Source organism: Doryrhamphus excisus, chromosome 3 (assembly GCF_030265055.1).
Source record: "Doryrhamphus excisus isolate RoL2022-K1 chromosome 3, RoL_Dexc_1.0, whole genome shotgun sequence".
In the NCBI taxonomy this organism is placed as follows: Eukaryota; Metazoa; Chordata; class Actinopteri; order Syngnathiformes; family Syngnathidae; genus Doryrhamphus; species Doryrhamphus excisus.
Window position 1 is genome coordinate 11,862,212 of NC_080468.1, and position 27,115 is coordinate 11,889,326.

General features: G+C 42.1%; 4 protein-coding genes across 5 annotated transcripts; 2 read left to right on the forward strand and 2 right to left on the reverse strand.

Annotated features, from left to right (window-relative positions):
- Positions 1-1,457: 1,457 nt before the first annotated feature.
- On the forward strand, positions 1,458-9,430 carry fzr1b (fizzy/cell division cycle 20 related 1b). Its single transcript, XM_058067786.1, has 14 exons — positions 1,458-1,648; positions 1,856-1,990; positions 3,762-3,863; positions 3,943-4,006; positions 4,086-4,213; positions 4,287-4,369; positions 4,440-4,623; positions 5,675-5,740; positions 6,433-6,535; positions 6,613-6,794; positions 6,853-7,086; positions 7,149-7,253; positions 7,339-7,431; positions 7,504-9,430. Exons 2-14 carry the CDS (start codon positions 1,913-1,915, stop codon positions 7,543-7,545), a joined length of 1,464 nt encoding a protein of 487 aa, XP_057923769.1. The 5' UTR covers positions 1,458-1,648; positions 1,856-1,912; the 3' UTR covers positions 7,546-9,430.
- On the reverse strand, positions 7,877-21,885 carry LOC131125855 (importin-13-like). Of its 2 annotated transcripts, XM_058067784.1 has the most exons (21): positions 18,761-21,885; positions 18,569-18,685; positions 17,567-17,692; positions 16,128-16,753; positions 15,880-16,020; positions 14,722-14,863; positions 14,490-14,656; positions 13,254-13,374; positions 12,950-13,097; positions 11,924-12,105; positions 11,835-11,861; positions 11,637-11,771; positions 10,517-10,663; positions 10,215-10,433; positions 10,050-10,146; positions 9,940-9,992; positions 9,813-9,879; positions 9,692-9,750; positions 9,527-9,616; positions 8,663-8,844; positions 7,877-8,104 (listed from the first exon to the last, which is right to left on the reverse strand). In XM_058067784.1, the coding sequence occupies exons 2-21, from the start codon at positions 18,671-18,673 to the stop codon at positions 8,011-8,013; spliced, it is 2,928 nt and encodes a 975-aa protein (XP_057923767.1). In that variant the 5' UTR covers positions 18,674-18,685; positions 18,761-21,885; the 3' UTR covers positions 7,877-8,010. The 2 variants fall into 2 exon arrangements, with proteins under 2 accessions (XP_057923767.1, XP_057923768.1); XM_058067785.1 differs by lacking the exon at positions 18,761-21,885 and having other exon boundaries at positions 18,569-18,747.
- On the forward strand, positions 18,966-22,626 carry LOC131125857 (uncharacterized). Its single transcript, XM_058067788.1, has 5 exons — positions 18,966-19,323; positions 19,975-20,193; positions 21,241-21,465; positions 21,524-21,678; positions 22,083-22,626. Exons 1-5 carry the CDS (start codon positions 19,257-19,259, stop codon positions 22,125-22,127), a joined length of 711 nt encoding a protein of 236 aa, XP_057923771.1. The 5' UTR covers positions 18,966-19,256; the 3' UTR covers positions 22,128-22,626.
- A 990-nt stretch (positions 22,627-23,616) lies between these two features.
- On the reverse strand, positions 23,617-26,780 carry mgst3a (microsomal glutathione S-transferase 3a). The gene is made up of 6 exons (XM_058067789.1): positions 26,638-26,780; positions 25,567-25,691; positions 25,413-25,486; positions 24,203-24,260; positions 24,057-24,129; positions 23,617-23,984 (listed from the first exon to the last, which is right to left on the reverse strand). The coding sequence occupies exons 2-6, from the start codon at positions 25,681-25,683 to the stop codon at positions 23,851-23,853; spliced, it is 456 nt and encodes a 151-aa protein (XP_057923772.1). The 5' UTR covers positions 25,684-25,691; positions 26,638-26,780; the 3' UTR covers positions 23,617-23,850.
- Between the last annotated feature and the right edge of the window lie 335 nt (positions 26,781-27,115).

Genomic DNA, 27,115 nt, shown 5'->3' on the forward strand with positions numbered 1-27,115 from the left:
CAGAAGCATTGTTCCAGAATAAATACAGGATATAAACTGAATTATGGAAAATGATATCATACCTTGTAAACACAACACTGTTTCTTAAATCCAAAATGCTGGTTGATGATAAGACGTGAGGTCTCAAACAACATTGATTGATGTGATGTAAGATATGATTGTGTTTTACAGTAAAACCTTGCTTTGGTTCCCGGGCCCTCGGGAATTCGTCAACAACATTCTATAGGAAAAACACCAGCCACTTACAGTACATTACGGAAAACTCCTTTTTGTCAACACATAGACACAAACTGTCACAGTGCTGATGTAAAGAATGAGATTAGTCAGATGTTATTCTCTTGTGAATTCCAGTAAGGATCAAACTGTGCACTGAATTAACCCAGCTTCCTGCGGACCCACTGGCCTGCTCTCTTTTATCGGAGCGATAAGGCGGCTAAATTTCCCTCCTCCGCCCTGACTGGAATTAACAGCTGCTCCGCACCCCCTAGACGCTACCTTTTGCATCGTCACGGCTTCCCTCAAACGTGGACCAGGCTGCACGTTGCTCCGTGTGGGACTGATGGAGGATGCAGATATGATCATGTTGTGACTGGGCCGCCTGAAAGTTCAATGTCCGTCAGACAGGCCCCTGTGTTAATATCACTGTGTGCAGGCACGTGCAGACCCACATACTAGCTCTAATTCCACATTTCAATGCTATATTTTTTTTAATATTCCAATGCATGCTGTGTCCGTACACACAGAAAAGACAATCTGGAGTAAATCTATACACAGTGGCTGCCCAGATTACAGCACTTTGCTCAAATGTAAATATAGGCTGAGAGTCTGGCTCTCTGTCAAAGGGCAGGCAGGCAGGCAGGCCTACGTGCAGATCTGAAGCCACCAGAGATGCCACGTGGTTGCTCAACCATGACCGCCAGTGCCATTAAAGCCCTGGCAGCAGTAGCAACAGGGCGGTCTTATTGTCTGTCCGTCTTCTTACAGTGAACTTTGAACCAATTTGGCAAAAGAAAAAAAAAACAGTATCAGTGAGAGTAGCGTGGAAGACCTCTCTTTATGCATTTTAATCTGCATATGTTGAAAACTGATACTAATGTTAGCGAATCCATATTTTACTAATCCTTTGGGCATATGCAGTAAACAAAAAGGTAGCAGAAATAATAATAATAATAATAATAAAGTAAATAAAATGGAATAATACAGTACGAATAGAAAACAACTATGAAAATACAACTACAAAATAAAAAAAAAACATTTTCCCGTTAAAATCTGCACTTATATAATATATACTGTGGATGAATTATTAATGATATCTGGTGTACTCTGTTTTTTACCAGACTATATAGTTTTTCGGCACGGCAATAGCGACATCTGACGGCCATTAGTGGAAGCCACACTCTTAATATTGCAGTGTCATGTGCATGTTCATTTATAGGTCAGCAGGGGTCGCCACTGAGCCGCTAGCCAATCAGACATTAGAAGTCAGCCATACAATTTCTGCTTCCAGCTGATTCAGTCGCCATTTTTGTTGCGAACGTAAACACTGCTGAGCCGTACTGACTTCTCCGGTTGACTCGGACGATTGTTCCCTTCACCTGCTGCGGCGTGGAAGGTGGATTACCTTGACTTGAACCGGCGTGTCAGTGGGGTAAGAGGCGACAGTGACGTGATACGGTCATTTAAAAGGGCTGTCGTGAGAGCTAGCTACATACGGTACCGTTCCATAACAACGGTGAAGCTGTCACACTACCTTTCTATGTATTTGCTAGTTCATGCTAAATGTCATTAAGGTATAACTCAAAATAAGGACGTGGGACTTGTACGGAGATCAAAACTTGTTTTTTTTTTCTTGTAGAAATGGGGGTACAGCGTGGATTTCCTCACCGGGAGGGAGCGTGGGTTTAAATTTGAAATGGACCAAGACTACGAGAGACGTCTTTTAAGGCAAATCCACCTTCAGAACTTGCCCGCTGAAGCGCGACTGAACAGGGTGAGACCCGGATGATATGGCCATAACATTAGGTACACCTGCACTATCCAATGAGACCCAGTGCTGTAGTAAATGGGGTGTGTATTGGCAAGAATCTGACGATACTATCGCGATACTAGGCTGACGATACGATATATCACGATACTGTTAACAAGGCGATATTTTTTTTGTTTTTCTTGTAGTTAAAGATTATTTCCTTAAAAAAACTGAATTACACCAGCAATATGCACTTACTAAACACAATTTTATTCGATTAGAACAGTGTAAAGTAAACACATCATATAATATTTACACATCAACTCATAGAAAACCTGTTTACAAGGTTCTTAGTATGTTTTTATATATTATTAGAGCCCTCTAGACATGTAGACATGTTGTTTTTCTTGTAGTTAAAGATTATTTCCTGGAAAAACTGAATTACAGCAGCAATATGCACTTACTAAACACATTTCTATTCGATTAGAACAGTGTAAAGTAAACACATTATATAATATTTACACATCAACGCATAGAAAACCCGTTTACAAGGTTCTTAGTATGTTTTTATACCCTCTAGACATGAAATAACACCCCTATAGTCATCTTTACACTTTACACTCGCTGTATCACAAACTTTCCTCTGTAAAACCTAAAGTGTAGCATTTGGATAAATAAAGCTTTAACATCCAGCTTTAGATTAAAAAATAAATAAATAAATTATGTCTCAAGATCCTGCTCAAATGTTCACATTTTATTAGTTGTGAAAAAATGCAGAGTATACAGTCCCTGACTTATCCACCATCAGAACAGTATTTTTGTGTAACTAACATCAGTAAAAAGTCATTGTAAGATGCTAGAAATAACCATTATTTAACAAAATAGTGATATCAATTTGAAAAACAAAATACCGGCAATATCACAGTACTACTTTTGTAGTATCCAAAAGGACCTTTGCATTGCTTGCTAGCAGCAGGTCCTCATGGTGTCTCGCTGAGTGGACTCGCAGATTTGTCGTGTTTCCCAAATACTTTATTCGGGCACAACACATTTTACAAACGGCATGGGTTTTGTCAATTTCCTTGCCTAATTGACTACGTAAGTGCTGCCACCTAGCGATCGGAGGTTTAAATTAAAATCAGAAATGAACCTTTGCCGTGTCTGCACTTGAATAAATACCATATACAGTCTATGATGCCTAAAAATATCGATATCATACTTTATAATATCGATACAGTATGGTGGAACGAAGTATCACGATATATCGCCGAAACAATATTTTCTTACACCCCTAGTAGTAAATGCATTTAGCCAGAACACAAAAGTTTTTATTGACAATGTCTACTACTAGGTTGCACGGCGGTCGAGTGGTTAGTGCGCATACCTCACAGCTAGAAGACCAGGGTTCGATCCCACCCTTGGCCATCTCTCTGTGGAGTTTGCATGTTCTCCTCGTGCATGGTACTCCGGTTTCCTCCCACATTCCAAAAACATGCTAGGTTAATTGGCGACTCCAAATTGTCCATAGGTATGAATGTGAGTGTGAATGGTTGTTTGTCTATATGTGCCCTGTGATTGGCTGGTGACCAGTCCGGGGTGTACCCCGCCTCTTTCCCGAAGACAGCTGTCTACTACTATTGTTGACTACTGCACAACATCAAAATATCTTAAAAACGCCTTGTTATGCTGTGAGCTAGCATAGACGCCATACTTGACATTACGTGCATCTTGTACAGGTAATATTTGGTGAACGTACACACAGAAGTAAATTCCAATGCTGTTATTTTGACATCAGTGTGAAAGTGTTACCTGCAGTCCGGTCAGTGTGAAATCCGGGGACCGTTTCATCCCAACCCGTGCGGGAAGCAACTGGAGCATCAACTTCCACTATGCCAACGTGAGCTCGCTATCTATTAAAAAAACGACACAGTCGCCCCCGCTCAGGTGGTCAGATGTTGTGTTTCTTTTCCATCCAGGAGAACTGTCAGTCTCCCAGCCAGAACCATAAAGCCAAGGATGCCACGTCAGATTCCGGGAAAGGTCAGAAATCCACTTTGGCAACTGTTAATGTGACCGTTGTCCTTCACGATGTCCTTCAAGTTTGTCCCCTCGCCAACAGATACGGTGGCGTATGCCGCCCTATTGAGGAACGAGTTACTGGGTGCGGGCATAGAGTCCGTGTCAGATCTTCACGCAGATGACAGGCGGCGTGCCGTCTCCGCTCGTGACTCTCACGGCTTATTTAGGGTATGATTATGAATTCTAATAATCACTTTATATAAGCATTTGCTCCATGCCAGATTGTTTCCTCTCGCCACAGTACACCGTCCACACTAAGAGAGTGCCTTTCGACAACGATAACGAAGTCTCACCTTACTCTCTTTCCCCGCTCACGAACAAGAGGTACGCCGCACGTCGCTCCTTTTATTCCCCGTCCCGTGCTCTCGGGTATAACACAAATATTTCATTCTAGTCACAAGCTGCTACGCTCGCCTCGTAAACCGGCACGGAAGATCTCCAAGATCCCATTCAAGGTGTTGGACGCCCCGGAGCTACAGGATGACTTCTACCTCAATCTGGTTGACTGGTCGGCAGGAAACCTGCTGAGTGTCGGACTGGGAGCCTGCGTCTATCTGTGGAGCGCCTGTACCAGCCAGGTCAAACACACATCATATGATTGAATACAGAAAGGCATATAAAAAGGGGGGAAAATAATAATTGCACATTTTCCATGTCAGATGTTTTTAAAATCTGGCATCAAAATAAAAAACACTTTTTATTTTTTAACACTTAATGTAGTTTAAAAAATACTTTAAAACACTACTTTAATGTAGCCATGTATACTTGGTCAAACCTAGCTAACTAAAACAACCATGCCGCAACATAAACAACACAATAAATGGTTGGTTTATATTAAAATAACTATTCACATATACTATAACAACATGAACGGCCGAGTGGTTAGCACGCAGGCCTCACAGCGAGGAGACCCGAGTTCAATCCCACCCTCGGCCATCTCTGTGTGAAGTTTGCATGTTCTCCCCTAAATGTGAGTGTGAATCGTTGTTTGTCTATATGTGCCCTGTGATTGGCTGGCCACCAGTCCAGGGTGTACCCCGCCTCTCGCCTGGAGACAGCACCACCCCTCGCGACCCTCGTGAGGATAAGCGGTAGAAAATGAATGAATGAATAAGATGAATTGAAATCTATCAGTCTGGAAAAGATTATAAAGCCATTTGGGACTCTAAAGATTTGGGACTCCAGCAAACCACAGCGAGAGCCATTATCTAAAAATCTCAATTCATCTCAGTTATTTTCTAATGGACCGGGCAGTCATTTTTTCCACACAGGGCCATTTAGGTTTGGATTTTTTTCCTTTGTTGATAATAAAAAGGCTCCAGCACCCCCCACGACTCTCTTTTCACATGCGTGTGCACGCATAAATATTTCCCTTTGATGTGTAACCTTGTGCTTAAAACTGCAGCAAACATGATCTATTCTATTATGCAGGTGCATCATCACCTCTTTTTGCCTCTCACGCAAAAAAACCCCTAAAATATGGGTTGAAAAAATGTATAAATATGTCTTTGGTAGGGAATGACTTAATATTAGCTCAACTGAGAACAAACTGATTGTCTTGAGGACAGCTGTCTATGTCTATGTTTATGTGATATATACGTATATGATATATATGTTTTGTTCTCACAGGTGACAAGGTTGTGCGATCTTTCAGTGGACGGTGATTCTGTGACGTCGGTTTGCTGGAATGAGAGGGTAAGCTGCATGGGATGAGGTCGACAGTGTTGGTCTCAAAATACATAAGTGTTAAGTTCATTAGAGCCGAAATTGTCCATAGGTGGCGATGTGAGTGTGAATGGTTGTTTGACGATGTGTGATTGACTGGCAGACTGCATGAGTGGCGAGGGAATCATGTGACACTGATGACCACATGTGGACGTGCAAAGAGTCCAAAAATGTACAAAAACAAAGGAATTTTTTTCCATAAGAAGTTATGTAAATCCAATGAATCTATTCCAGACACCAAAAACAAATTTTTTTTTAGAATAATTATAGTCTCGCCTGCACGGTTGTCGAGTGGTTAGTGCCCAGGCCTCACAGCTAGGATACCCAAGTTCAATTTTCCCCTCGGCTATCTCTGTGTGGAGTTTGCATGTTCTCCCCGTGCATGCGTGGGTTTTCTCCGGGTACTCCGGTTTCCTCCCACATTCCAAAAACATGCTAGGTTAATTGGCGACTCCAAATTGTCCATAGGTATGAATGTGAGTGTGAATGGTTGTTTGTCTATATGTGCCCTGTGATTGGCTAGCGACCAGTCCAGGGTGTACCCAAAGACAGCTGGGATAGGCTCTAGCACCCCCATGACCCTTGTGAGGAAAAGCAGTAGAAAATGAATGAATGGCGAACTTACTTCCTTATTTAAACGTAACACAACGTTACTCTCTCAGGGAAGTCTGGTCGCTGTAGGAACCCACAAAGGTTACGTCCAGATCTGGGATGCGGCGGGCGGGCGAAAGCTTACCAGTTTAGACGGACACTCGGCTCGTGTGGGTGAGTCACCCCACCCCACAGAGACCTTGTGTGTGTCTTTTGTTGCGTGACTCCCCATGTTCCGCTTTGTTTGTAAGGTGCCTTGGCGTGGAATGGGGAGCAGCTATCTTCAGGAAGTCGAGATAGAGTAATCCTCCAACGGGACGTCAGAACCCCACCGTCTGCCGAGAGACGACTGCAGGGTCACAGACAGGAAGTGTGTGGTCTGAAATGGTCCCCCGACCACCAGCATCTTGCCTCTGGGGGAAATGACAATAAGGTAAATGAATCCTGATTGGCGAGCTCCGCTATCAATTGACTTTGGTATCCACTTCCAGTTACTGGTGTGGAACAGCTCCAGTCTGATCCCCGTGCAGCAGTATAGCGACCACTTGGCCGCGGTGAAGGCGATCGCGTGGTCGCCTCACCAGCATGGGCTGCTGGCGTCGGGTGGCGGCACCGCTGATCGCTGTCTGCGCTTCTGGAACACGTTGACGGGTCAGGCGCTACAGAGCACAGACACAGGCTCCCAGGTGTGCAACCTGGCGTGGTCCAAGCACGCTAATGAACTGGTGAGTTTCCATTTTTTTTACCGTACATGATAACGTAGTAAATATATATTTTTGTGTCAAAGGTGAGCACTCACGGCTACTCTCAGAACCAGATCCTGGTGTGGAAGTACCCGTCGCTGACACAGGTGGCCAAATTGACGGGTCACTCGTACAGAGTGCTCTACCTGGTAGGACCCCCCACCCCTCCCTAGCGTCAGTATCATCTTTAAACATCCGCCTTACTTCCTGTTTTTTCCCCCTCCCACCTCTCAGGCCGTGTCACCTGATGGTGAGGCCATCGTCACCGGCGCCGGGGATGAGACCCTTCGCTTTTGGAACGTCTTCAGTAAAACACGTTGCACCAAGGTATCCCAAGCATCCATGTCACCTCTGAGGTCACATGCTCGTCACTTTGGCATTTCTGTGTGATTTCCACAGGAGTCCAAGTCTGTGCTGAACCTTTTCACAAGAATCCGATGAGCTGCAGCAACACATGACACTTTTTTTCTGTTGTTTTTTTTTTTTTCTAAACCGACGATATGCACTACATGTTTTTCCTTCCCACTCATCAGTGATGTCACCTTCGTGGACAAAAAAAAAAAAAAACAAGTCAGCTTTGTAATCATCATGTTCTTTTCTGTTGTCATTATCAGAAATATAAATGTTCAACAATGCTATCATGTTATGACCTCACATTTTGGAAAAGACTGCAACAGAGAGAGAAATGTCTGACTTGAACATGTGTCTTTTTTGTTGTTTGTCACAAGTGTGAGTATTTTGACAGTAGACAAAAACAACAATTAATTTGCATTTATTTTTTGACCCCTCATGTGAGGAAATTTTGCAGACAATATTTAATTCCAATACATATACAGTAAGTCCACACTTCCTGATATTGGTAAAAAAAATTCCCTATGTTTTTTGTGCTTGGAGAAAAAATGCAGTCTAGTAATCAGAGTGTCCAGACCCCTGCAGGCCTCTGCAAAGCAGAGAAAAGTCCTTCACAATTTCCTTAACGCGCCTCTTGTTGCTTTGCTCCCTGGGACAAAGAGAAAAGAAAAAAATATACATATACTTTATAAATAAAATCTTCAGTCCAAAGCAAAAAAAATAAAAAATACATTAAATATGAGTACTGTAATTTTTCAAGGCACACAGATTATTGTGTTCTATGACTACATAAACATGGAACCTACCAACAGAAAGATTAGACTCCTGTGTTTGATCAGGAAAAAATATGTTTCTACATTTTTCTGTCCTTTAGTAATCGTCAGTCAAGTTTCAGGGAAATATCAGTTCCCAACAAAAATGTAGAAAAAATGCTTTTTGTGAAAATATTTTTTGACACTTTTTTTGCTATTGTGACAGCTCAACATAACACAAAAAGTGTTGTTTTACACCCAAATAATTTATTGACAAAAAAAACACCATGAACTATTTACAATTTTCACATTTGGAATTAATCCATGGGTCCACATACATTAAAACCTCCCTACAATACATAATAAATACTTCCTCCTTGCTGTCCAGCTTGTAAACACATGCTAAAGATCCATGGCAAGGTGGCTTATTCCGTTTTTCTTGCTGATTTTCTTACCTGAGAAGCTGCTGCGCGAAGGTGTGTTTTTGCTCTGGACTGACGTGCGCTGAAGGGAATCCTGGTAACTGGAGACATTCTTTGAGCCATCGGGAAAGCAGAGCAGGACAGTGTCGACTCAGACTCAGCAGCACCTCAGAGAAATACTCTGTCAGACTGCGAGGAGATCCGCCACCGACTGCCTAAGACTCACAAAAACAGCCACATTAAAAATGATGACAGTGGATTTCCGTGGATTTTTTTTTTTTGTAGGGAAACCCACCCATTATGAATGGCACAGACTCAAATGTTTTTATGAATGAAACAGTCAGGGAGTGACAGATCACACGTTGGCCTAGCCAGTCAATGAGTTTGTCAGTCTGAAGGGAAGGCATCAGCTTGAGTGGCCTTTTACCGCTTCGTCAAATAATTCAATTAATTCAATTAATTCAGAATTAGTAAGATTTAAATTCAGATATACCACTAATAACTATTTTTTTCAAATAGTTGAGCATGTATAGCCTCAAGAGGGAACCAGAGCCTACATGGAGGCTGATATCATTGCAGCAGCCCGCTCCAAAAGAAACAGGGCTCAAAGTTCATGAAAATGACAGTTGTTGGTCTACGATAACACAATGATAAAACCAACTCCTTCCATCAACATCATTTTTTATCAAATAGTTGAGCATGTATAGCCTCAAGAGGGAGCCAGAGCCCAGAGGGAGGCTGATATCATTGCAGCAGCCCGCTCCATAAGAAACAGGGCTCAAAGTTTCAGAAAATGACAGTAGTTGGTCTATGATAACACGATGATAAAACCAACTCCTTCCATCATCAATATGGAATTTACCCTTATTGTTGCTTTGAAGGTAACAAGAGACTCACCTGTAGAACGGTCTCTGTAAGGAGCTTCCCGTGCCCCTGCAGGACCTCAACGAGAGATGCCATGTCTTTACAGCGAGGCAACAGCTCTGTCTGACATAAACAGCAGAAAAAACAACAAGTCACAAATAAACTAACTCCTTAAAATGACTTTTGACTTTGACTTACAAAGAAGAGGCTGGCCGCTTTTACGGTGCATGTTTCTGGGAATTTAAGTGACAGAATCCCTGAAGGAGCATTATGGAAAATTAAGGAAAACGCCATCTTAGTAAATTACGGAGCGACTCACCACAGTAGAAGAGAGCTTTCACATCCAGATGCTCAGACAGATACAAATCTGGTTTTCTTTTAAGAACCTAAACACAAAGCAGTTTGAATGATGTAATGAAAAGTGACCTTCAGTGTCTTCCACTAACCTGAGCGTGAAGATACATGAAGGACTCTGCAACATCGGGATGATCATTTACACCTGGAACCATGAAGGCATCATTAGAACAATTCATCACCAGGGAACTGATGGTATTACCTTGCTGAAATCTGCTCAGAGTAGAAGCTGTCAGAACTTCCAGAAGTCTTTGAATGGAGCATGTGTGGTGTTCCTCTCCAGAAAATATGTGAACCATCTAACAAGAACACACAGAAGAATCACATTTCCTGCTTTGATTGTGATCTACAGAAGTAGTAGTAGTACCTGAGACGCCAGATCCAACGCTGAAGCTTGTGGGTAGGCGCTGTAGATCTGCCCTAACGTCTCGCTCAGTTGAGCTACCAAGGGTCCGAAATCATGGAGGAGGGTTCGAACCGTTTTCCCGAACACTCCACACACTGCCTCCACCACCTCGGCGTCCTTGAGCCATTTACTGAGGATGTTCTGGATCAACGTGTAAAGCTGCTGCAGAACCACCACAACCTGGGATCATCATGGCACCAATAAGGAACAAGCACGTCACGTTGTTTTGAACCATTAACGGTTCCATGTTATACTGGACTTACTGGGTTGTGAGTACTGTGGGGATGAGGCAGTGATGGGGGAACCGTGCCGTCGAAACCGTCTGTGTTTCTGTTGATGTCCAGAGTGGTGAACAGGCTGGACAACATTCCCAGGATGTGAATGATAGATTGTTTATTGGCGGGATCGGGCTACACAGATAGAAGGAAAGTCACTGAGTCTGATGGAATGACATCATAATAAAACATAGGAAGTGATGAGTGAGTATCACAATAAAGGCTCAATGGATTCTGTAACTGTGCAAAGGTCTTAGGCCACCAGTAGACATGTTGTTTTAGCAGTACTTTCACAACTATGTACTGAAATGCTAACTTTTTATTATCACATCAGGAAAAAAATCCATACCTAAATGGGTCTGTGTGGAAAAAAATGACTGCCTGGTCCGTTAGAAAATAACTGAGATTAATTAAGATTTGTAGATAATGGCTCTCGCTGTGGTTTGCTGGAGTCCCAAAGCTTTAGAAATGGCTTTATAACCTTTTCCAGACTGATAGATTTCAATTCATCTTATTCATTAATTTTCTACTGCTTATCCTCACGAGGGTCATGGCGGAGGGGTGCTGGAGCCTATCCCAGCTGTCTTCAGGCGAGAGGCGGGGTACACCCTGGACTGGTGGCCAGCCAATCACAGGGCACATATAGACAAACAACCATTCACACTCACATTCATACCTATGGACAATTTGGAGTCGCCAATTAACCTAGTATGTTTTTGGAATGGCGCAGACCTCACAGCTAGGAGACCCGAGTTCAATTCCACCCTCTGTGTGGAGTTTGCATGTTCTCCCCGTGGATGCGTGGGTTTTTTCCGGTTACTCCGGTTTTCCTCCCACATTCCAAAAACATGCTAGGTTAATTGGCGACTCCAAATTGTCCATAGGTATGAATGTGAGTGTGAACAGGGGAGCAATTACTTTTAATTTTTTCCCTCCATTGATAATAAAAAGTTTGCATTTTGTGTTCACAAAAAAGAAATCAGAAGTCTGCTTATTAATTAATAATTTGTCGTATTTGCTTCTCTTCGCCTACAAGATATTGTTCCTGTTTCTATCAACTGCTGACATTTTATTTGTGTTTGAGACTATGTTTCTATTTTTACTGTACCTCTTGTTGGGCCAGTGTGTCCAGCTGCTGGATGTGAGGGCTGATGAGTGAGTGTAGTTTCCCCAAAATCTCCTCCACCGGCAGAGCTGACAGCAGGAAGCCCAGACCCTGCATGAGCCACATGCACTGGCTGCTCTGCACACATATGAAATAAACATCATACATGCTACACGGAACACGAACTCACCATTCACTCACCTTATGGATCTCTTTCACTAGCACATCCTGTCGAGAAAAAATATTATGATTAGAAACGCATCGACGGATGTGTGAGTTGAGTAACCGACCTGGGACGCGGTGAGGATGTCTTGAGCGTAAGGGCCGAGGTCGTGATGACACTCCCTGCAGATCCTCTTCAGAGTGGAAACGCTGGACACGGAGAGCTCAGGCCTCTCCAGACCCTGGAGCACCATGGGTAGCATACCGCCAAGCATCACCGGGTGGTCCACCAGCCACTCAGCCAGGGAGCCTTAGCAACGCAGACATGCAATTAGAAGGGTCTTACAGTGGCGTGCACGGCGTAACATCGGTTACTGCGCAGCGTAACGTCGGTTACTGTGCACAGTAACATTGGTTACTGCGCAGCGTAACATCGATTACCACACGGCGAAACATTGGTTACTGCACGGCGAAACATCGGTTTCTGCACGCCGTAACATCGGTTACTGCACGGTGTAACATCGGTTACTGCACGGCCTAAAATCGGTTACTGCACGGCCTAACATCGGTTACTGCACGGCCTAAGATCGGTTACTGCACGGCGTAACATCGGTTACTGCACGGCATAACATCGGTTACTGCACGGCGTAACATCGGTTACTGCACGGCATAACATCGGTTACTGCACGGCCTAACATCGGTTACGGCACGGCCTAACATCGGTTACTGCATGGCCTAACATCGTTTACTGCACAACATAACATCGGTTACTGCACAGCCTAACATCGGTTACTGCACAGCATAACATCGGTTACTGCACGGCGTAACGTCGGTTACTGCACGGCCTAACGTCGGTTACTGCACAGCATAACATCGTTTACTGCACAACATAACATCGGTTACTGCACAGCCTAACATCGGTTACTGCACAGCATAACATCGGTTACTGCACGGCGTAACGTCGGTTACTGCACAGCGTAACGTCGGTTACTGCACGGCCTAACGTCGGTTACTGCACAGCATAACATCGGTTACTGCACGGCATAACATCGGTTACTGCACGGCCTAACATCGGTTACTGCACGGCCTAACATCGGTTACTGCACAGCATAACATTGGTTACTGCACGGCATAACATCGGTCACTTCAGCTACCTATGGTGTACATGACTGTGTCAGCCAGCATGACGTTACTGATGTTGACTCTGGGGATCAGGCCAATCAGACCAGGAATGACATCAGAGTAGTTCACATCGATGGTCTCTGCGATGGACTGGAAGCCAAATAACAACGCCTCTGTGTCCTACAAAGATATTAAACCACAAGAAAATACAAAATATGTAAGATGAAGGCTAAAGGCTACACCGTGACACCAGGATGGTGTCTCCAGTGACAGTAAAAGGGCCTGACTCAAATTCTATTCTAGTTCATCCCAAACTCATTCATGGTGTTCTCCGACCTGCCACCCCGTTGACTGCTGGGGGTCCATCAGCTGTTTTCCCAGGCGGTCATAAAGGTTACTGAGCAGCTCGGCTCCCAGCATTTCATAGACGTACATCAACGTGTCAGAGATGTCCACCCTGGAAGATGAAACAGACACACATCCATGATTTTGCATCACAGCTGCACCAAAAATGACCACGATACGGTCTTCCCTCACTTCGAATTTTGTGGTTTCACTCTATTACGGTTTTTCAAACATATTCATTCATTCAATTTCTACTGCTTATCCTCACAAGGGTTGCGGGCGTGCTGGAGCCTATTCCAGCTGTCTTTAGCTGAGAGGCAGGATACACCCTGGACTGGTCAGCAGCCAATCACAGGGCACATATAGACAAACAACCATTCACACTCACATTCATACCTATGGACAATTTGGAGTCGCTAATTAACCTAGCATGTTTTTGGAATGTGGGAGGAAACCGGAGTACCCGGAGAAAACCCACCTACTAGGGTGGAATTGAACTCGGGTCTCCTCGCTGTGTAGCCAGTGTGCTAACCACTCATCCGCAGCCCTTTTCAAACATATAAAAATAATAAATAATGCAGTTTTGTGGTTGAAGACGGCCTATTCGTCTTTTTAAAAATGCATATTTAAAAGCAAATATTACGTATTTTGTGCCTAAATAAAACATTTTCAAACATAAAAATGTCTAAATCAACTAAAACACAAATATAAAGCTTCCACAAGATGCATTCAAAGATGTCCATAAAATATAGTATCATCTGGTCACTGGGTGTCAGTAATCTTACTGTAATGTTCGACAACTATCATTATCTCACAACAGGCACAAAAGCTGAAACTCAACCCTAAACATCACACCCCCGTCCACCCTTCACTCAGGGGGGGACCTGATTTTTTGTAACACACATTATCACATGTCTTATTTATGTCTTAAATGACATATTTGCTCTTATTTAGTTGACTATATTGGGTAATACTGATGTGAAGGTGAATACAGGGGTGTTATATCACATCTAGAGGGCTCTAATAATGTTAAAAACTGTATTTAGAAGGTTGCATGCAGGTTTATTATGCTCTAACTACAAAAATATTGTATTTATTAATAAGGAATCCACACTTGGGTCTAGAAAGGATTATTTTTTTGCTGTTATAGTCCACATGCATCGGAAGCAAGTTGTGTTTAGGATTGTTGAGCTTTGGTGTGAGCTCTACTGAAGTCTCCTATCTCACCTGTAGACTCTGAACTGCTCCTTGTCATCAGAAGTCCAGGATGCATATTCTTCCTGGGAAGGATAGTGTGATTTATGTAGCAACACATCCACCAGCTGGAAGTAAACAGGCCGGTAGACGTGCAGGTAAACGGCCTGCTTCTCCTCCTCGAAGGACAAGATGTCATCCTAAAGAGAAATACAACAATTATCCCCTGTTGAGGTTTTCAAGAAAAGGAAACTCAACTCCTCACCTGAAGGGTGTACCAGAAGGTGAGCGTGAGGGAGCTGGTGGTCTCGCTGACTGGGTACTGCCCAGGAATCCCAGTACAGAACAGAATCATGTTTACCAGAGCAAAATACTCCTGCCAGTGATCCACTTGCTCCAACAAAACCCTATCATACACACAATGGATTTTTACGTACTTTTACGCTTTTATGCACAAGAGAGGTAATGATGCAACTCTCCACTAATGCATTTCACTTCAGAGAAATTTTAAGCGACCACAAGGTGGCAGAATTGCTTTTAACTGTGTATAAACTAATGAATCTTTTAACGTATCTTTTACACTGTTTGCTTGTTTTTATTCAACTCCATTTTTTTGATAGAGGCGACACGGCGGGCGAGTGGTTAGCATGCAGACCTCACAACTAGGAGGACCAGGGTTCGATTCCACCCTCGGCCATCTCTGTGTGGAGTTTGCATGTTCTCCCCGTGCATGCATGGGTTTTCTCCGGGTACTCCGGTTTCCTCCCACATTCCAAAAACATGCTAACATGCTAACTCCAAATTGTCCATAGGTATGAATGTGAGTGTGAATGGTTGTTTGTCTATATGTGCCCTGTGATTGGCTGGCGACCAGCCCAGCCCAGGGTGTACCCCGCCTCTCGCCCAAAGACAGCTGGGATAGGCTCCAGCACCCCCACAACCCTCGTGAGGAAAAAGCAGTAGAAAATGAATGAATGAATAAATAAATGATGGAGGAGTGCAGCATGCAGAAGGTTACATAAGTTCTCCTACTTTTCAGTGTGGAAGTGGTAACTTTGTGGCTTCTTTGTTTTTCATCCCACTCTAAAATCATTTCTTAAATGTATAATACGGTGAATAAACAAGTAGCTTCCATGATTATTTAACCGTAGAACACAATATTCTGTGTGCCTTCAAATATCTGTCAAAATTATCGAAAATGGCCGGTATTGTCTTCTGAAAAGTGGCTGGAATTTTTCCTGTTTTCCATGGGAAATTTACACTTTTACATAAACTTCAACACTGTGTAAAAGCAAATTGAACTCTAAGAACTGTAACTGTAGATTTCCTGCAATGTCGCCTACCGAGGAGGTATTTTCCGTGTAAAAAAACGTGAGTACATTTAACAAATGTGTGTGTGTGTGTGTGTGTGTGTGTGTGTTACCTGGAGTGTGTTTCGCCCATGGCAACGGCAATGCGACAGATTCCGTGTGAGGTCTCCATGTCGCCCTCCTGAGCAGCTGTCTTCAGCTGATCATGGAGACCCAACACCAGAGGCAACAGGCTCACCAGAGCGTTGCTGTACCTGCACACACACACACACACACACACACACACACACACACACAGTGTAGCAGTGCTACTTCACAACTAAAGACATGATAAGTGATAGTGATAGTAGCCTTAAGTCACCTTTGACAGTCAGGTTGCGAGACGGCATTAACAATTGTCTCTACAGCGGTATCAAACAGTTCAGGGTTGGACAAAGCCGTGAAGCAGTCCTGGACCAATTCTTGACTCTCCCCCAACGGGACATCCAGTCCCACCCAGCTGGACAGGCAGCGTAGCACCTTCTCCTTCACTTGGTTTGACGAATCCTGACTTTGGAGGAGCTGACGCAACAAGGGACACACGGAGTTCCACTCCCCAGCCAAGGCTTCCCTCAGCTGGGCACGTCGAGCCTGAGTCAGCCGGCTGCTCTGGAACTCCTCTGGAAGTACAACCAGGAGCTCCAGCAGAGCCAGACAGTGCACATGAGGGTCCTGCGTCGGCGCCGCACCTTCAGGGCTCTGCGGCTGAAAGGCTTGCACCATGTCTGCAACCGGCTGAGACCAGACGTGGGGAATTAAGTTAAGGGCCATAGAGGACAGGGCCACACACAGCCTCGTCAGGACCATTCTGGGTCCGGAGGAGAAGTGCAAGATGTGGGAAAGGAGCTGCACTCGGAGGTGTTCATGTTGGTCTGCAGGCAGGTCGCTCCAGTGAGAGGAGATCTTGGTGTGGAGGGTGCTGGCACCAAAGAACTGGACCTCAGGGAGCTGTGAAGCCACATTCGCACCTTTATGAAACATGCTAACATTTCTGATGTTTTAGGACATGGGGTGTCCAAAGTTTTTCCAGCGAGGGCCACATACAGAAAATTAAATTATATTTTGTATAGGCTAAGACGTTACAGTATACTTATATTTCACAAAAATATTTTTATTTTCATAATATTTTGACTTTATGTATTAATTTTTTTCAAAAATTATGACTTTATTCTATGCTTTGTTTGTTTCTCATAATATTACAACTTTTTTTTCTATTTCACCTGTACGCTACTAAAATTACTTATTTTTTCTATTTTTCTATTTTGACTTTATGTATTAAATTTTTTCAAAAATGATGACTTTATTCTATGCTTTGTTTGTTTCTCATAATATTACAACTTTTTTTTCTATTTCACCTGTACGCAACTAAAATTACTTATTTTCTCAATTTTTTAGTTTATTCTATTCTATTCTATTCTATTCTATTATTTATTTAAAAATTGTTAGACTACACCTTTTTTTCTGTAAATATTTTGACTTTATTTTTGTAAAATTGCTGCTTTTTGTATTTTTTTGTTTTAATTTAACAATGTCAACTTTCCTCTCATATTTTGGACTTTATTCCCATAATATTTATATATTTTTTTTCTTATATTATAACCTTTTTTGCCACCCTAATTGCACAAAAATGACAACTTTTTTGGGGTTCAAAAACTTTTTGGGGTTTTTTTGGGTTTCTTTTTTGTGTTGCGGGCCAATAAAAAAAACAGCCACGGTCTGAAAATGGCCCACGGGATGCAGTTTGGACACCCCGACACACACCTTGTCAGCGCCTAGCAGGGCCCAGCAGAACTGCCACGCCTGCGCAGACGCCTGAGCCTGGGTCAGCCACTTCTGGGCCGCATTCTTACGCTCCATGTCTGGGTCGAAATAAAGCTGATAGAGAGCCTGGGGACACACACACACACACACACAAGGGGGTGACGTCCTCTTATTGCGTGTAACAGGTACAGTTCTATCTAAATATCCATGCGATTGTTCACACTGAATGAGCCCCGGATTGGAGTGTGTAAAAAAAAAAATGGTGTCATAGTAACTAATCCAAAGCACCCAGTGGTAGCTATTATTAGGGGAGCATATGCTTTTCACTGCTCTCATGTTACAGATATGTCTGCTAAGTCGTATCTCGCCGTGTCTCCTTGAACGCCTTTTGTTTGCATGTGCAGTACAGTCGCAGTGCATTAGTAGTATTATTTGCAGTGGAAAAAAAATCAATGAGTTGGGGGAGCGTGAATATTACAGTAAATAGAATGGGAACCTCATTGACTGTAGTATTTACTGTTACATAATTACAATGACTGCTGTGGAAAAACCAGGACCAAAAATAGCTAAAGCTTATTGTTTGATATCATAACAATGACATTTATAAATACTCATTCATGTTATTTTGCAAAAAAAAGTAAAAAAAAAAGATATTTGAAGTATAATATTATATATAATAAATATTTATACATTTGCAAAACATGTACTATATCAAATAGGGGACCAAAAACCAAGCAATATGTCATCATCGGAAGATCATAGCACTGACACAACAGTGAATCAGCCAATCACAAGGGTATGCTGGAGCCTATCCCAGCTGACTTTGGTCACCAGCCAATCACAATACAGCATATGTTTAATATTTTTCAGTTGGCTTCTGTGTTAATTTGCACAGATTTCTTATTTTTGGATTTATTGTCTCTCTATAATTGTTGGCAAAAAGTATATAAAGTATATATGATACTAATATGAACACAAAATTTGAAATGAATTCCAACTCACTGCCTCCACGTTGTCCACTGTTAACTCCTGCATGTCTCCTGCCTTGGCGGCACCCACCACCGGGTGCACCGTGAAGGTCTCCCCCTGATGCCTTTGGATATCCATTAGGAATCAATGCTGCCGGGGGAGGGAGGGAAAAGAGTTCAAACATGCGGCACAGACAGTGTGTGTCAACAGTGACCACATACTGACCTCTTAGTGATGGACTTGGAAGCACCACTATTTCATGACGATGGAGCGTACAGTGTACCCGCCCACTCTCCTTCAGGGTTAACCAAAACAAACCGAGAAAAGAAAATCATGTGCGTTGAGCCCTGCAGGCACGCCTCTGACGCACAGACGTCTGATTGGCTGCCTGTCAGCCCCACGTAGGGAGCAACAGCCAGTGTAATGTGACTGAAGCCTTGCAAAGTGATGCAGTGGTGATACAAGGCGGTAGGAAGTAGGAAAGCATGCATCTGCAGTGAGGTTTGCCAAATTGTGTTTTTTCTTTTTTGTGTGTGTGTTGGAGATAGCGGGTATGTGATTCCGTTCGGCCCCACCCCTGCGCTTCTTCTGCCCGACTCCCTCAGGATATTTTTAGCCCCTGATGGTGATGTGTCCTCCTGTATCACGTAACGGAAACAAGCTCCCACCAACCGAACACAACCTGGTCTACTTTGTTGGAGTCATCTGAAGAGGGAATGAGATGGAATCTGTTATGAATTTGGAGTTTTGCTTCTTGGTGTTTCTTGCTGGTTCATATCAGGCAAGAGGTAGGTGTGTGTGTGTGTGTGTGTGTGTGTGTGTGTGTGTTTGCATGATATGATGTCCTCAGAAAAATCTGCTGACCTCATATAAAGTTGACATAAGGTATCGTAGATATGTGTTTCTGATCATTTGTGCTTGCTTTATTTTGAGAATGGAACATTTTCCAAGGTACACTAATGATATCCATTCATTCATTCATTCATTTTCTACTGCTTTTTCCTCACGAGGGTCGTGGAGGGTGCTGGAGCCTATCCCAGCTGTCTTCGGGTGAGAGGCGGGGTACACCCTGGACTGGTCGCCAGCCAATCACAGGGCACATATAGACAAACAACCATTCACACTCACATTCATACCTATGGACAATTTGGAGTCGAGAACATGCAAACTCCACACAGAGATGGCCGAGGGTGGAATTGAACCCTGGTCTCCTAGCTGTGAGGTCTGCGTGCTAACCACTCGACCGCCATGCTGCCCCAATGATATCCAAAAGTTATATATTTAAAAAATTCAGCTTTAAAAAAATGATAACAGTTTTGATTAACATAATACAAAATGTGCTTCTCATTTAAAAATAGTGTATCATAATCAAAATAAATAAGTACATGTTACTCTGTAGCTTTGCTTTACTATAAATGTATTTTTTATGTATTCCCCAGGTCAAAGTGTGGTTTTGACTCCAGTCGCCACCCTGCAGGCCTCACTGCATCCCGCTGGCGCCTCGGGGGTTCCTGACCTGACGAAAGGTCGTGTGGATGGCGGCCAACATCAAATATATAATCCGGTAGATGATACTGCAACCGCACCGACGCTTACTCATCAGACGATGGAAGCGACATCTCAACCTTTCACAACATCACAGCCTGGAACCCACGCAGGTAAATATGAAACCGTATAGACAATTTTCTGGAGTACGAAACTGTGAAAAAGTCTGTTAGGCCGCAACCGTTTTGACATAATAAAGCAATGAATTATAGGACAGTTAGCAGGATTACGCAATACGCAGTAAATACCTCAATAGGACTCAGGTCAGGCCACTCCAAAGTCTTCATTTGGTTTTTCTTCAGCCATTCAGAGGTGGACTTGCTGGTGTGTTTTGGATCATTGTCCTGCTGAAGAACCCAAGTTGGTTTCAGATTGAGGTCACCAACAGATGGTCGGATATTCTCCTTATGGATTTTTTGGTAGACAGCAGAATTCATGGTTCCATTTCCAGGTCCCGAAGCAGCAAAACAGCCCCAGACCATCATACTACCACCACCATATTTTACTGTTGGTATGATGTTCTTTTTAGTATTTTGACCAAAGGTCTTGGGGATCATCAAGATGTTTTCTGACAAAATTGAGATGAGCCTTAGTGGGGTTTTTTCAGCAGTGGTTTTGGTCTTGGAACTTGGTCATCTGGGTCGTCTTTGCCTAGTGTCTTTCTTAAGGTGGAGTCATGAACACTAACCTTAACTGAGGCAAGTGGATGTTCATTGGATGTTGTTGTGGGGTCTTTTGTGACCGCTTGGATCAGTCGTCACCACTCTTCTGTATTTTCGCCATTTGTGAATAATGGCTCTCACTGTGGTTTGCTGCAGTCCCAAAATTTTAGAAATGGCTTTGTAACTTTTTTCCAGACTGATAGAACACTTAAGTGGGTCCTTTTTAGTAATAATGGACTTGACCAGGACTTGAGTTGTACGCCATAGACAGGTTGGCAACATGAGCGAGGCCATTTCAAAGTTTGAGTTCCACTGTATACTAGGGACAAATAAACTAAGAACTAATGGGGGAAGCACTAGCTCAGTACCACTACTACTATTGGCAGTTGGGGGGTTCGCACACGGGCGTCCTAAGGCGATCTCAGGTACAACAAAAACATGGAGTGGAGCAGAAGGCCAATCATAGTAACATCTATTTTACTACTCACCCATTTTCAGCTGCTCCACACGGCAGTTCCCCCGCTACAACACTAGAGGGCATGACCGAACATCCCTTGAGCACCTTTTCATCCCAGGACGCAAACACCTCCACTCAGCCTCAACCAGTGACATCATGGAGAGTAACCACCACAGCAGGACGCCCTCTGACCTCTCACATAGGCCAAGACCCTGCTGGGCCGCATCACCTGGAAGTCCCCTCTGAACTTAATGTAGGCGATGAAGGTAAGATGAGGGTATCTTGTTATCATTGTTACAGATCATTGATCAAAATGTTTTCCAGAACACAAAAGGCTCCACAGTCCTCTAAACCCCCTCCTTGCTGGTCTGCTCTGCGTCTTCATTGTCACCACTGCGGTCGTCTTCATCATCCTCTTTATGCGCTTCCGCCAACGGACCAACAACCCGGAGTTCCACCGTCTCCAGGATCTTCCCATGGTGAGAGAGTTACTTTTTAGTTACTTAGTTATAGTTACTTTTTCTTATTACTTTGTCTAGGAAATGTAAAAAATTCAGCATGTTATATGTTTCATACCAGCTATTTAGACAACATCTGCTTCGACAAGCTGTATGCTGACTACTCTAAGTTATAATATCGTCAAGCAAACGTAAATATTAGTCAATGACAACACAACTGAACACAAAATGCCGTTTTTAAAAACATAACTTCACTAAGATTGAGATATATCAGTCTGGAAACGGTTATAAATCAATTTCTAAAGCTTTAGGACTCCAGCAAACCACAGTGAGAGCCATTATCCACAAAATAATGAACAAATAATGTATTAAGGCTATTCTGACCAAAATCACATAATCACTTATGTTTTGATCATCTCCACCAGGATGATTTGATGGAAGACACACCCCTCTCCAGATACACTTACTGATGGACGTCCGCAAAAAGAAATACCAAAGGAGGAACTGGATCTGTGCAGAACCTTCACCAAGATGCAGCTGCATCTCTTTCATGGCTTCCTACAACTGAAAGTCAGTGTGAGTCAGTGGTTCCAAGAACGGGATACAGTGGATTTTTTTTTTCACATTCCATGTACAGTTCGATATTACATAATTTCAGACGAATGTCTTCACCTCCGATTTGACTACTTAGGTACACACAGCACTTTAATGTGACATGAAAAGGTCACCATAGCCTCTATAGGGGTCACGCTTAAAATGTAAATATCATTTGTGAAGTCATCACAAGCAGCAAATGTCTAAATGACTAAAAACATGTAATTTATTGGTATTATATAATGTTTAATGCAAATATGCTAGAGCCAAGCTGGTTTTACCTTGTGCTGTTGATGAATATTAGGCGGTTTAATTGTGCACTGTAAGATATACATAATTGTGTTTGATAATAAAATAACACAGGAGTGGTGTGGAGCTGGTGTGTTTTGGATCATTGTCCTGCTGAAGAACCCAAGTTGGTTTCAGATTGAGGTCATCAACAGATGGTCGGATATTCTCCTTCAGGATTTTTTAGCAGACAGAAGAATTCATGGTTCTATTTATGACAGCAAGTCTACCAGGTCCGGAAGCAGCAAAACAGCCCCAGACCATCACACTACCACCACCATATTTTACTGTTGCTATGATGTTCTTTTTAGTAATTCTTGGGGATCATCAAGATGTTTTCTGGCAAAATTGAGACGAGCCTTAATGTTATTTTTTTTTCAGCTGTGGTTTTGGTCTTGGAACTCTGTCATCCGGGTAGTCTGGCCTCCATTCCTGTCAATCTCAGCTTTGGTATATCATGTTTTGACTTTTGCTCATTTATTTTCCATTTGCTTCACACTCTGTTGCAGTAGTGAAGCCTCATTAACAAAAAGGCTCCAATGCTGCCCCCTTTTGGTTAGATGAAATAACTGTCACTGAGGGCCACATACTGCTAAAGAAGTTATACTGTGTATATAGGAATAAGAAAAACTGCATCCCAGCTTTGCTATGTAGTTGAAAAAGGCTATCATTAGTATGAATTTGGTCTTTTTCCTTCTAATTTTAGTACTTTATTCACAAAATATTGTAATATTGTGGCCGTTATTGGTTGGCGATGTATCCCACCTTTTGCCCAAAGTCAGTTGGGATAGGCTCCAGCATGCATGTGACCCTAATGAGGACAAGCGGCATAGAAAATCAATATTACAATGCTATTCTTGCAAAAAATACTACTTTTTTCTTGTGAATAAATTTTTCAACTTTTGCTGTCAGGCTGCACTTTGGACACGCCTGGTTAGACACAGTCACATATGGGAGTGGTTTTGTTTGTTATTAGTTGGGTTTGGCCCAATAAATCACCTGTACAGACATGCATTGTGGACTTTATCCTGTACATGAAAGACGGCGTTCTCCTTGGAAGAAGAAAGCACCACCAAGTTTGCCATTTTTATGCCACCTGTAAAGATGGCCATTTTATTTATAATGTCAAAATCAGTATGCAACCCATGGCAACCTGGCGGGAGGACACTGGGTGCAACCACTCTCCATGATTCCAACATGGAGAACCAGTCAGATGACTTGATTCTCACACACACACATACACACACACACAGCAAAACAAGGCAGAAGTGTTTACATTTACTGAGTAATAAAGGCCACACTCTTAGGTCCTCAACAACAGTGCGTCTTCTGCCAAACGCATGGTCCCGTCCAGCCCACCAGGTGACATCCAAAGTGGGCCGTGGTCAGCATCATTCCGAGCAAAGCCACGGTCCCAAATGCTCCGTGCGCCCTTTTTTGAGGATCTAACCGAGAACGATATGATTACTTCAAGAAATAAAACAACACAGCACTAGCTGTTTATAATGCCGTCTAACCTCCTGTTGAGTAGCCGTGGGCGTACACCTCTCTACCAATTATCCACACAGCTCCGAGTCCGCTGGCCAGACGCTGCACACGGAATTGCACTTCAATCTTTCCTGATAGATTCCAAAGATATGGAAGAAATAGTGCGCTAACTTACAGGACAATGCAAGCCACCGACAGCCAGGCAGAAAAGGAAGGCTGGATATTGCTCCAGACTAGAGAGGTTAAAAAAAAACACACACACAAGATGTTCACTCAAGTTTTTTTTGCACACATTATATTGTACTAGGTATTAAAGCTGCAACAATTAATGATTAATCGATTAATCAACAACAATTTAATTCAAAATGTAAAGATCCCTCGATTTTAAAAATGCTAACATGGTTTGGTGGCGCTATGTGCAAGGAACAAAAAGAGTACTGCTGCTATGAATCGAACAAATCAATCACTCAACATTTTTCAGCAGGAAGAGGTCATGTATAATGTATGCCTGTAAATGTGTAAAATTAAATTTAAATGTGTTTAATACCAGAGGCATAGTATTATAGAGCAGGGGTGCCATAAGTGCTGAACATTCTAAAAATCTAATTTAATAAAAAAGCTGGAAAATAGAAACTTTACAAGGATATAATCAAAATATTAAGATGAACTTTACATTTTGTAAAATTATGTAGCTGAAAATGTTATAATGTTACAAGAATAAAGTCAAAATATTCAGAGAAGAAAATTTGTATTAATACAAGAAAAAAAATACATTTAATATGAGGAAAAATAATGACATAAGAGTAAAACTAAAGAGTAAAATAAAAGTAAATATTGAAGAAAAAATATCCTATTTTCTAAAAGTCAAAATGTGAGAAATACAAAAAAAATATGAACTTGTAATTTAGGAAAAAGTAGGTTGGGGAACTAATATAATATTTATATTATTATATTATATTATATTATATTATATTATATTATATTATATTATATTATATTATATTATATTATATTATATTATATTATATTATATTATATTATATTATATTATATTATATTATATTATATTATATTATATTAATGAATATAAATACAGTATTTAAGAAGAAAGTTTAAATTTTTGGAAAAATATAAAAGCAAAAATGTAAAAAAAGAGCACATGATATCACCTTTTTGTGAAATAATATATATCACCTCTTAGCATATCTAGATTTGCTGCTTCACAAATTAAAGTTGCCCTTGCATCTTTTCATTTTTCAGTATTTTTAGGGCTTTTTATTCATGATTATTCGCCAACCCCGAGGTTCTTGGAACCCAGTGAAAGTCCTGCAGGAATAACCCCAAGGTGTCCCGATACTTTTGTCCATACTGCGCTGCTTACTCACGTGTTTTGGTGCGAGCGCTGGATGCAGTTGAAAACGTTTCCGTTTTCGCTGTCATCGCTGTACATCTTCGGGTACTGTAACCAAAAGGCGTGTTTTGTGTGTTAGTCGTCATACATGATGCCACCACTCTGTTGATGTCAACATGTTTGCTCACCGGCACGTTGTACTTCTTGCGAGCTTTGCCCACTTTGACTGCCAAGTGTCCCACCATGATCATACTGGCCATACCGGTCAACACCACATAGCCATACTCTTTGGATAGAACAACCATTTTGACACCTGGAAGGATGCACATCATCGGGTGAGTCGTTTTCAACTACCTTTAACTGTTCAGTAAGTGCCGCAGGGCATGCTGGGTAATCCAACAGCAAATATAATATAATATAGTCAGGTGTGCCCTGCCTCTCGCCCGAAGTCAACTGGGATAGCCTCCAGCATACCCCTCCACCCACCCTACTGATGACAAGCGTCACAGAAAACAAATGACTATAGGGGTGTTATTTCATGTCTACAGGGCTCTAATAATAGTACAGCTTATATTTACAAACAGGTTTTCTATGCTATGTTGTAGTTGCACATTGAATTGTTTTCTCTACTTATTATAGATAAAAACATATTTCTATCTGCGATTAAATGTGATTAATTGTGTGTTCACTATGGACAACAAATGTGATTAATCATCATCAAATATTTTAATGGATTGCCAGCCCTAGTTAAAACACAACATAATGTCACATTTCTTATGACTTCGATTCACCCATCCATACACACTGAGTTTATTATACATAAAGTATTCGGCCGAGCCAGATCTGACCCACGGGTCTTTAGTTTGACACCCATGTGTTAGCAGGTCTACTCCTGTTGGTAAATAATTGGGTGATATTGCATAAATATACCATACTGTAGGTGCCAATATAAACAACAGTAGTTAATGTGCTTCTATGGGATGTAGCCTACATGATGCAACCTTTCAGTACCATTCATGGTTCTTAATTTTTATCCAAATTAGAGGCTAGCAGTGGGATAAGACCTTTTGAATTCACTATCAGAATCACCGCGTCATAAATGTATTTGAAAAAAAAGAAAACGAGTACTGCGGTAGACATGAACAAGGTCGCTTTAAGAAGGTCAAACAAGGTAACAGCAGCGCCATTAAAGCTCGCACACACAAATGTTCACACAAATGTGACGGGGACATTAGTGAGGGGAAAGGAGAAACGTTTACCTTCCAGATGAAGCACGACAATGCGAGCAAAAACAATCTGTTGCACACACAACACACCCCAACACTTCGCACAAAAACTCAAATTTTCCAGACAGACATCCGCTTGCGTCAGCCTTTACGTAACGCACGCGGACCAGTGGGCGTGGCGCGCAATCCGCAGGGACAATTGTTTTTTTTTTTTTAAGAAGTGGTTGTGCTCGTGCTCGACCACATACTGTATAGCATTTTTTTTAATGTTGTGATTTGTCATGCATGTGATAGCAAGCGTTGCCTTGGTTACCGTTACATACGGTTAGAAACAAGTGTATGTGCGTGTATGTATTGTATTTTAAAAAATCATCAACGTTATCAACACATATGAAATACATCTATGTGATTGTTGTGCCTTAAATGGAAAACTGCGTTTGCAGTTATTATTAATTGTTATTAATAAATAATTATTTTATTTTATTTTATTTTATTAGTAGTAGTACTATTA

Excerpts from the sequence above, each read along its gene's own strand:
- mgst3a (XM_058067789.1), bottom strand. The coding sequence starts at position 25,683 with ATGGTTGTTCTATCCAAAGAGTATGGCTATGTGGTGTTGACCGGTATG. Across the intron at positions 24,261-25,412 it reads CAGCGCTCGCACCAAAACAC|TCTGGAGCAATATCCAGCCT; the intron begins GTGAGTAAGCAG and ends TAACCTCTCTAG. Across the intron at positions 24,130-24,202 it reads TCGGTGGCTTGCATTGTCCT|CGTCTGGCCAGCGGACTCGG; the intron begins GTAAGTTAGCGC and ends TTCCGTGTGCAG.
- LOC131125857 (XM_058067788.1), top strand. The coding sequence starts at position 19,257 with ATGGAATCTGTTATGAATTTGGAGTTTTGCTTCTTGGTGTTTCTTGCT. Across the intron at positions 19,324-19,974 it reads TGGTTCATATCAGGCAAGAG|GTCAAAGTGTGGTTTTGACT; the intron begins GTAGGTGTGTGT and ends TGTATTCCCCAG. Across the intron at positions 21,466-21,523 it reads ACTTAATGTAGGCGATGAAG|AACACAAAAGGCTCCACAGT; the intron begins GTAAGATGAGGG and ends AATGTTTTCCAG.
- LOC131125855 (XM_058067784.1), bottom strand. The coding sequence starts at position 18,673 with ATGGATATCCAAAGGCATCAGGGGGAGACCTTCACGGTGCACCCGGTG. Across the intron at positions 14,864-15,879 it reads ATGGGCGAAACACACTCCAG|GGTTTTGTTGGAGCAAGTGG; the intron begins GTAACACACACA and ends TGTGTATGATAG. Across the intron at positions 10,434-10,516 it reads CCCACAGTACTCACAACCCA|GTTGTGGTGGTTCTGCAGCA; the intron begins GTAAGTCCAGTA and ends TGATGATCCCAG.
- fzr1b (XM_058067786.1), top strand. The coding sequence starts at position 1,913 with ATGGACCAAGACTACGAGAGACGTCTTTTAAGGCAAATCCACCTTCAG. Across the intron at positions 1,991-3,761 it reads CTGAAGCGCGACTGAACAGG|TGTGAAAGTGTTACCTGCAG; the intron begins GTGAGACCCGGA and ends TTTTGACATCAG. Across the intron at positions 4,007-4,085 it reads CACGTCAGATTCCGGGAAAG|ATACGGTGGCGTATGCCGCC; the intron begins GTCAGAAATCCA and ends CCTCGCCAACAG.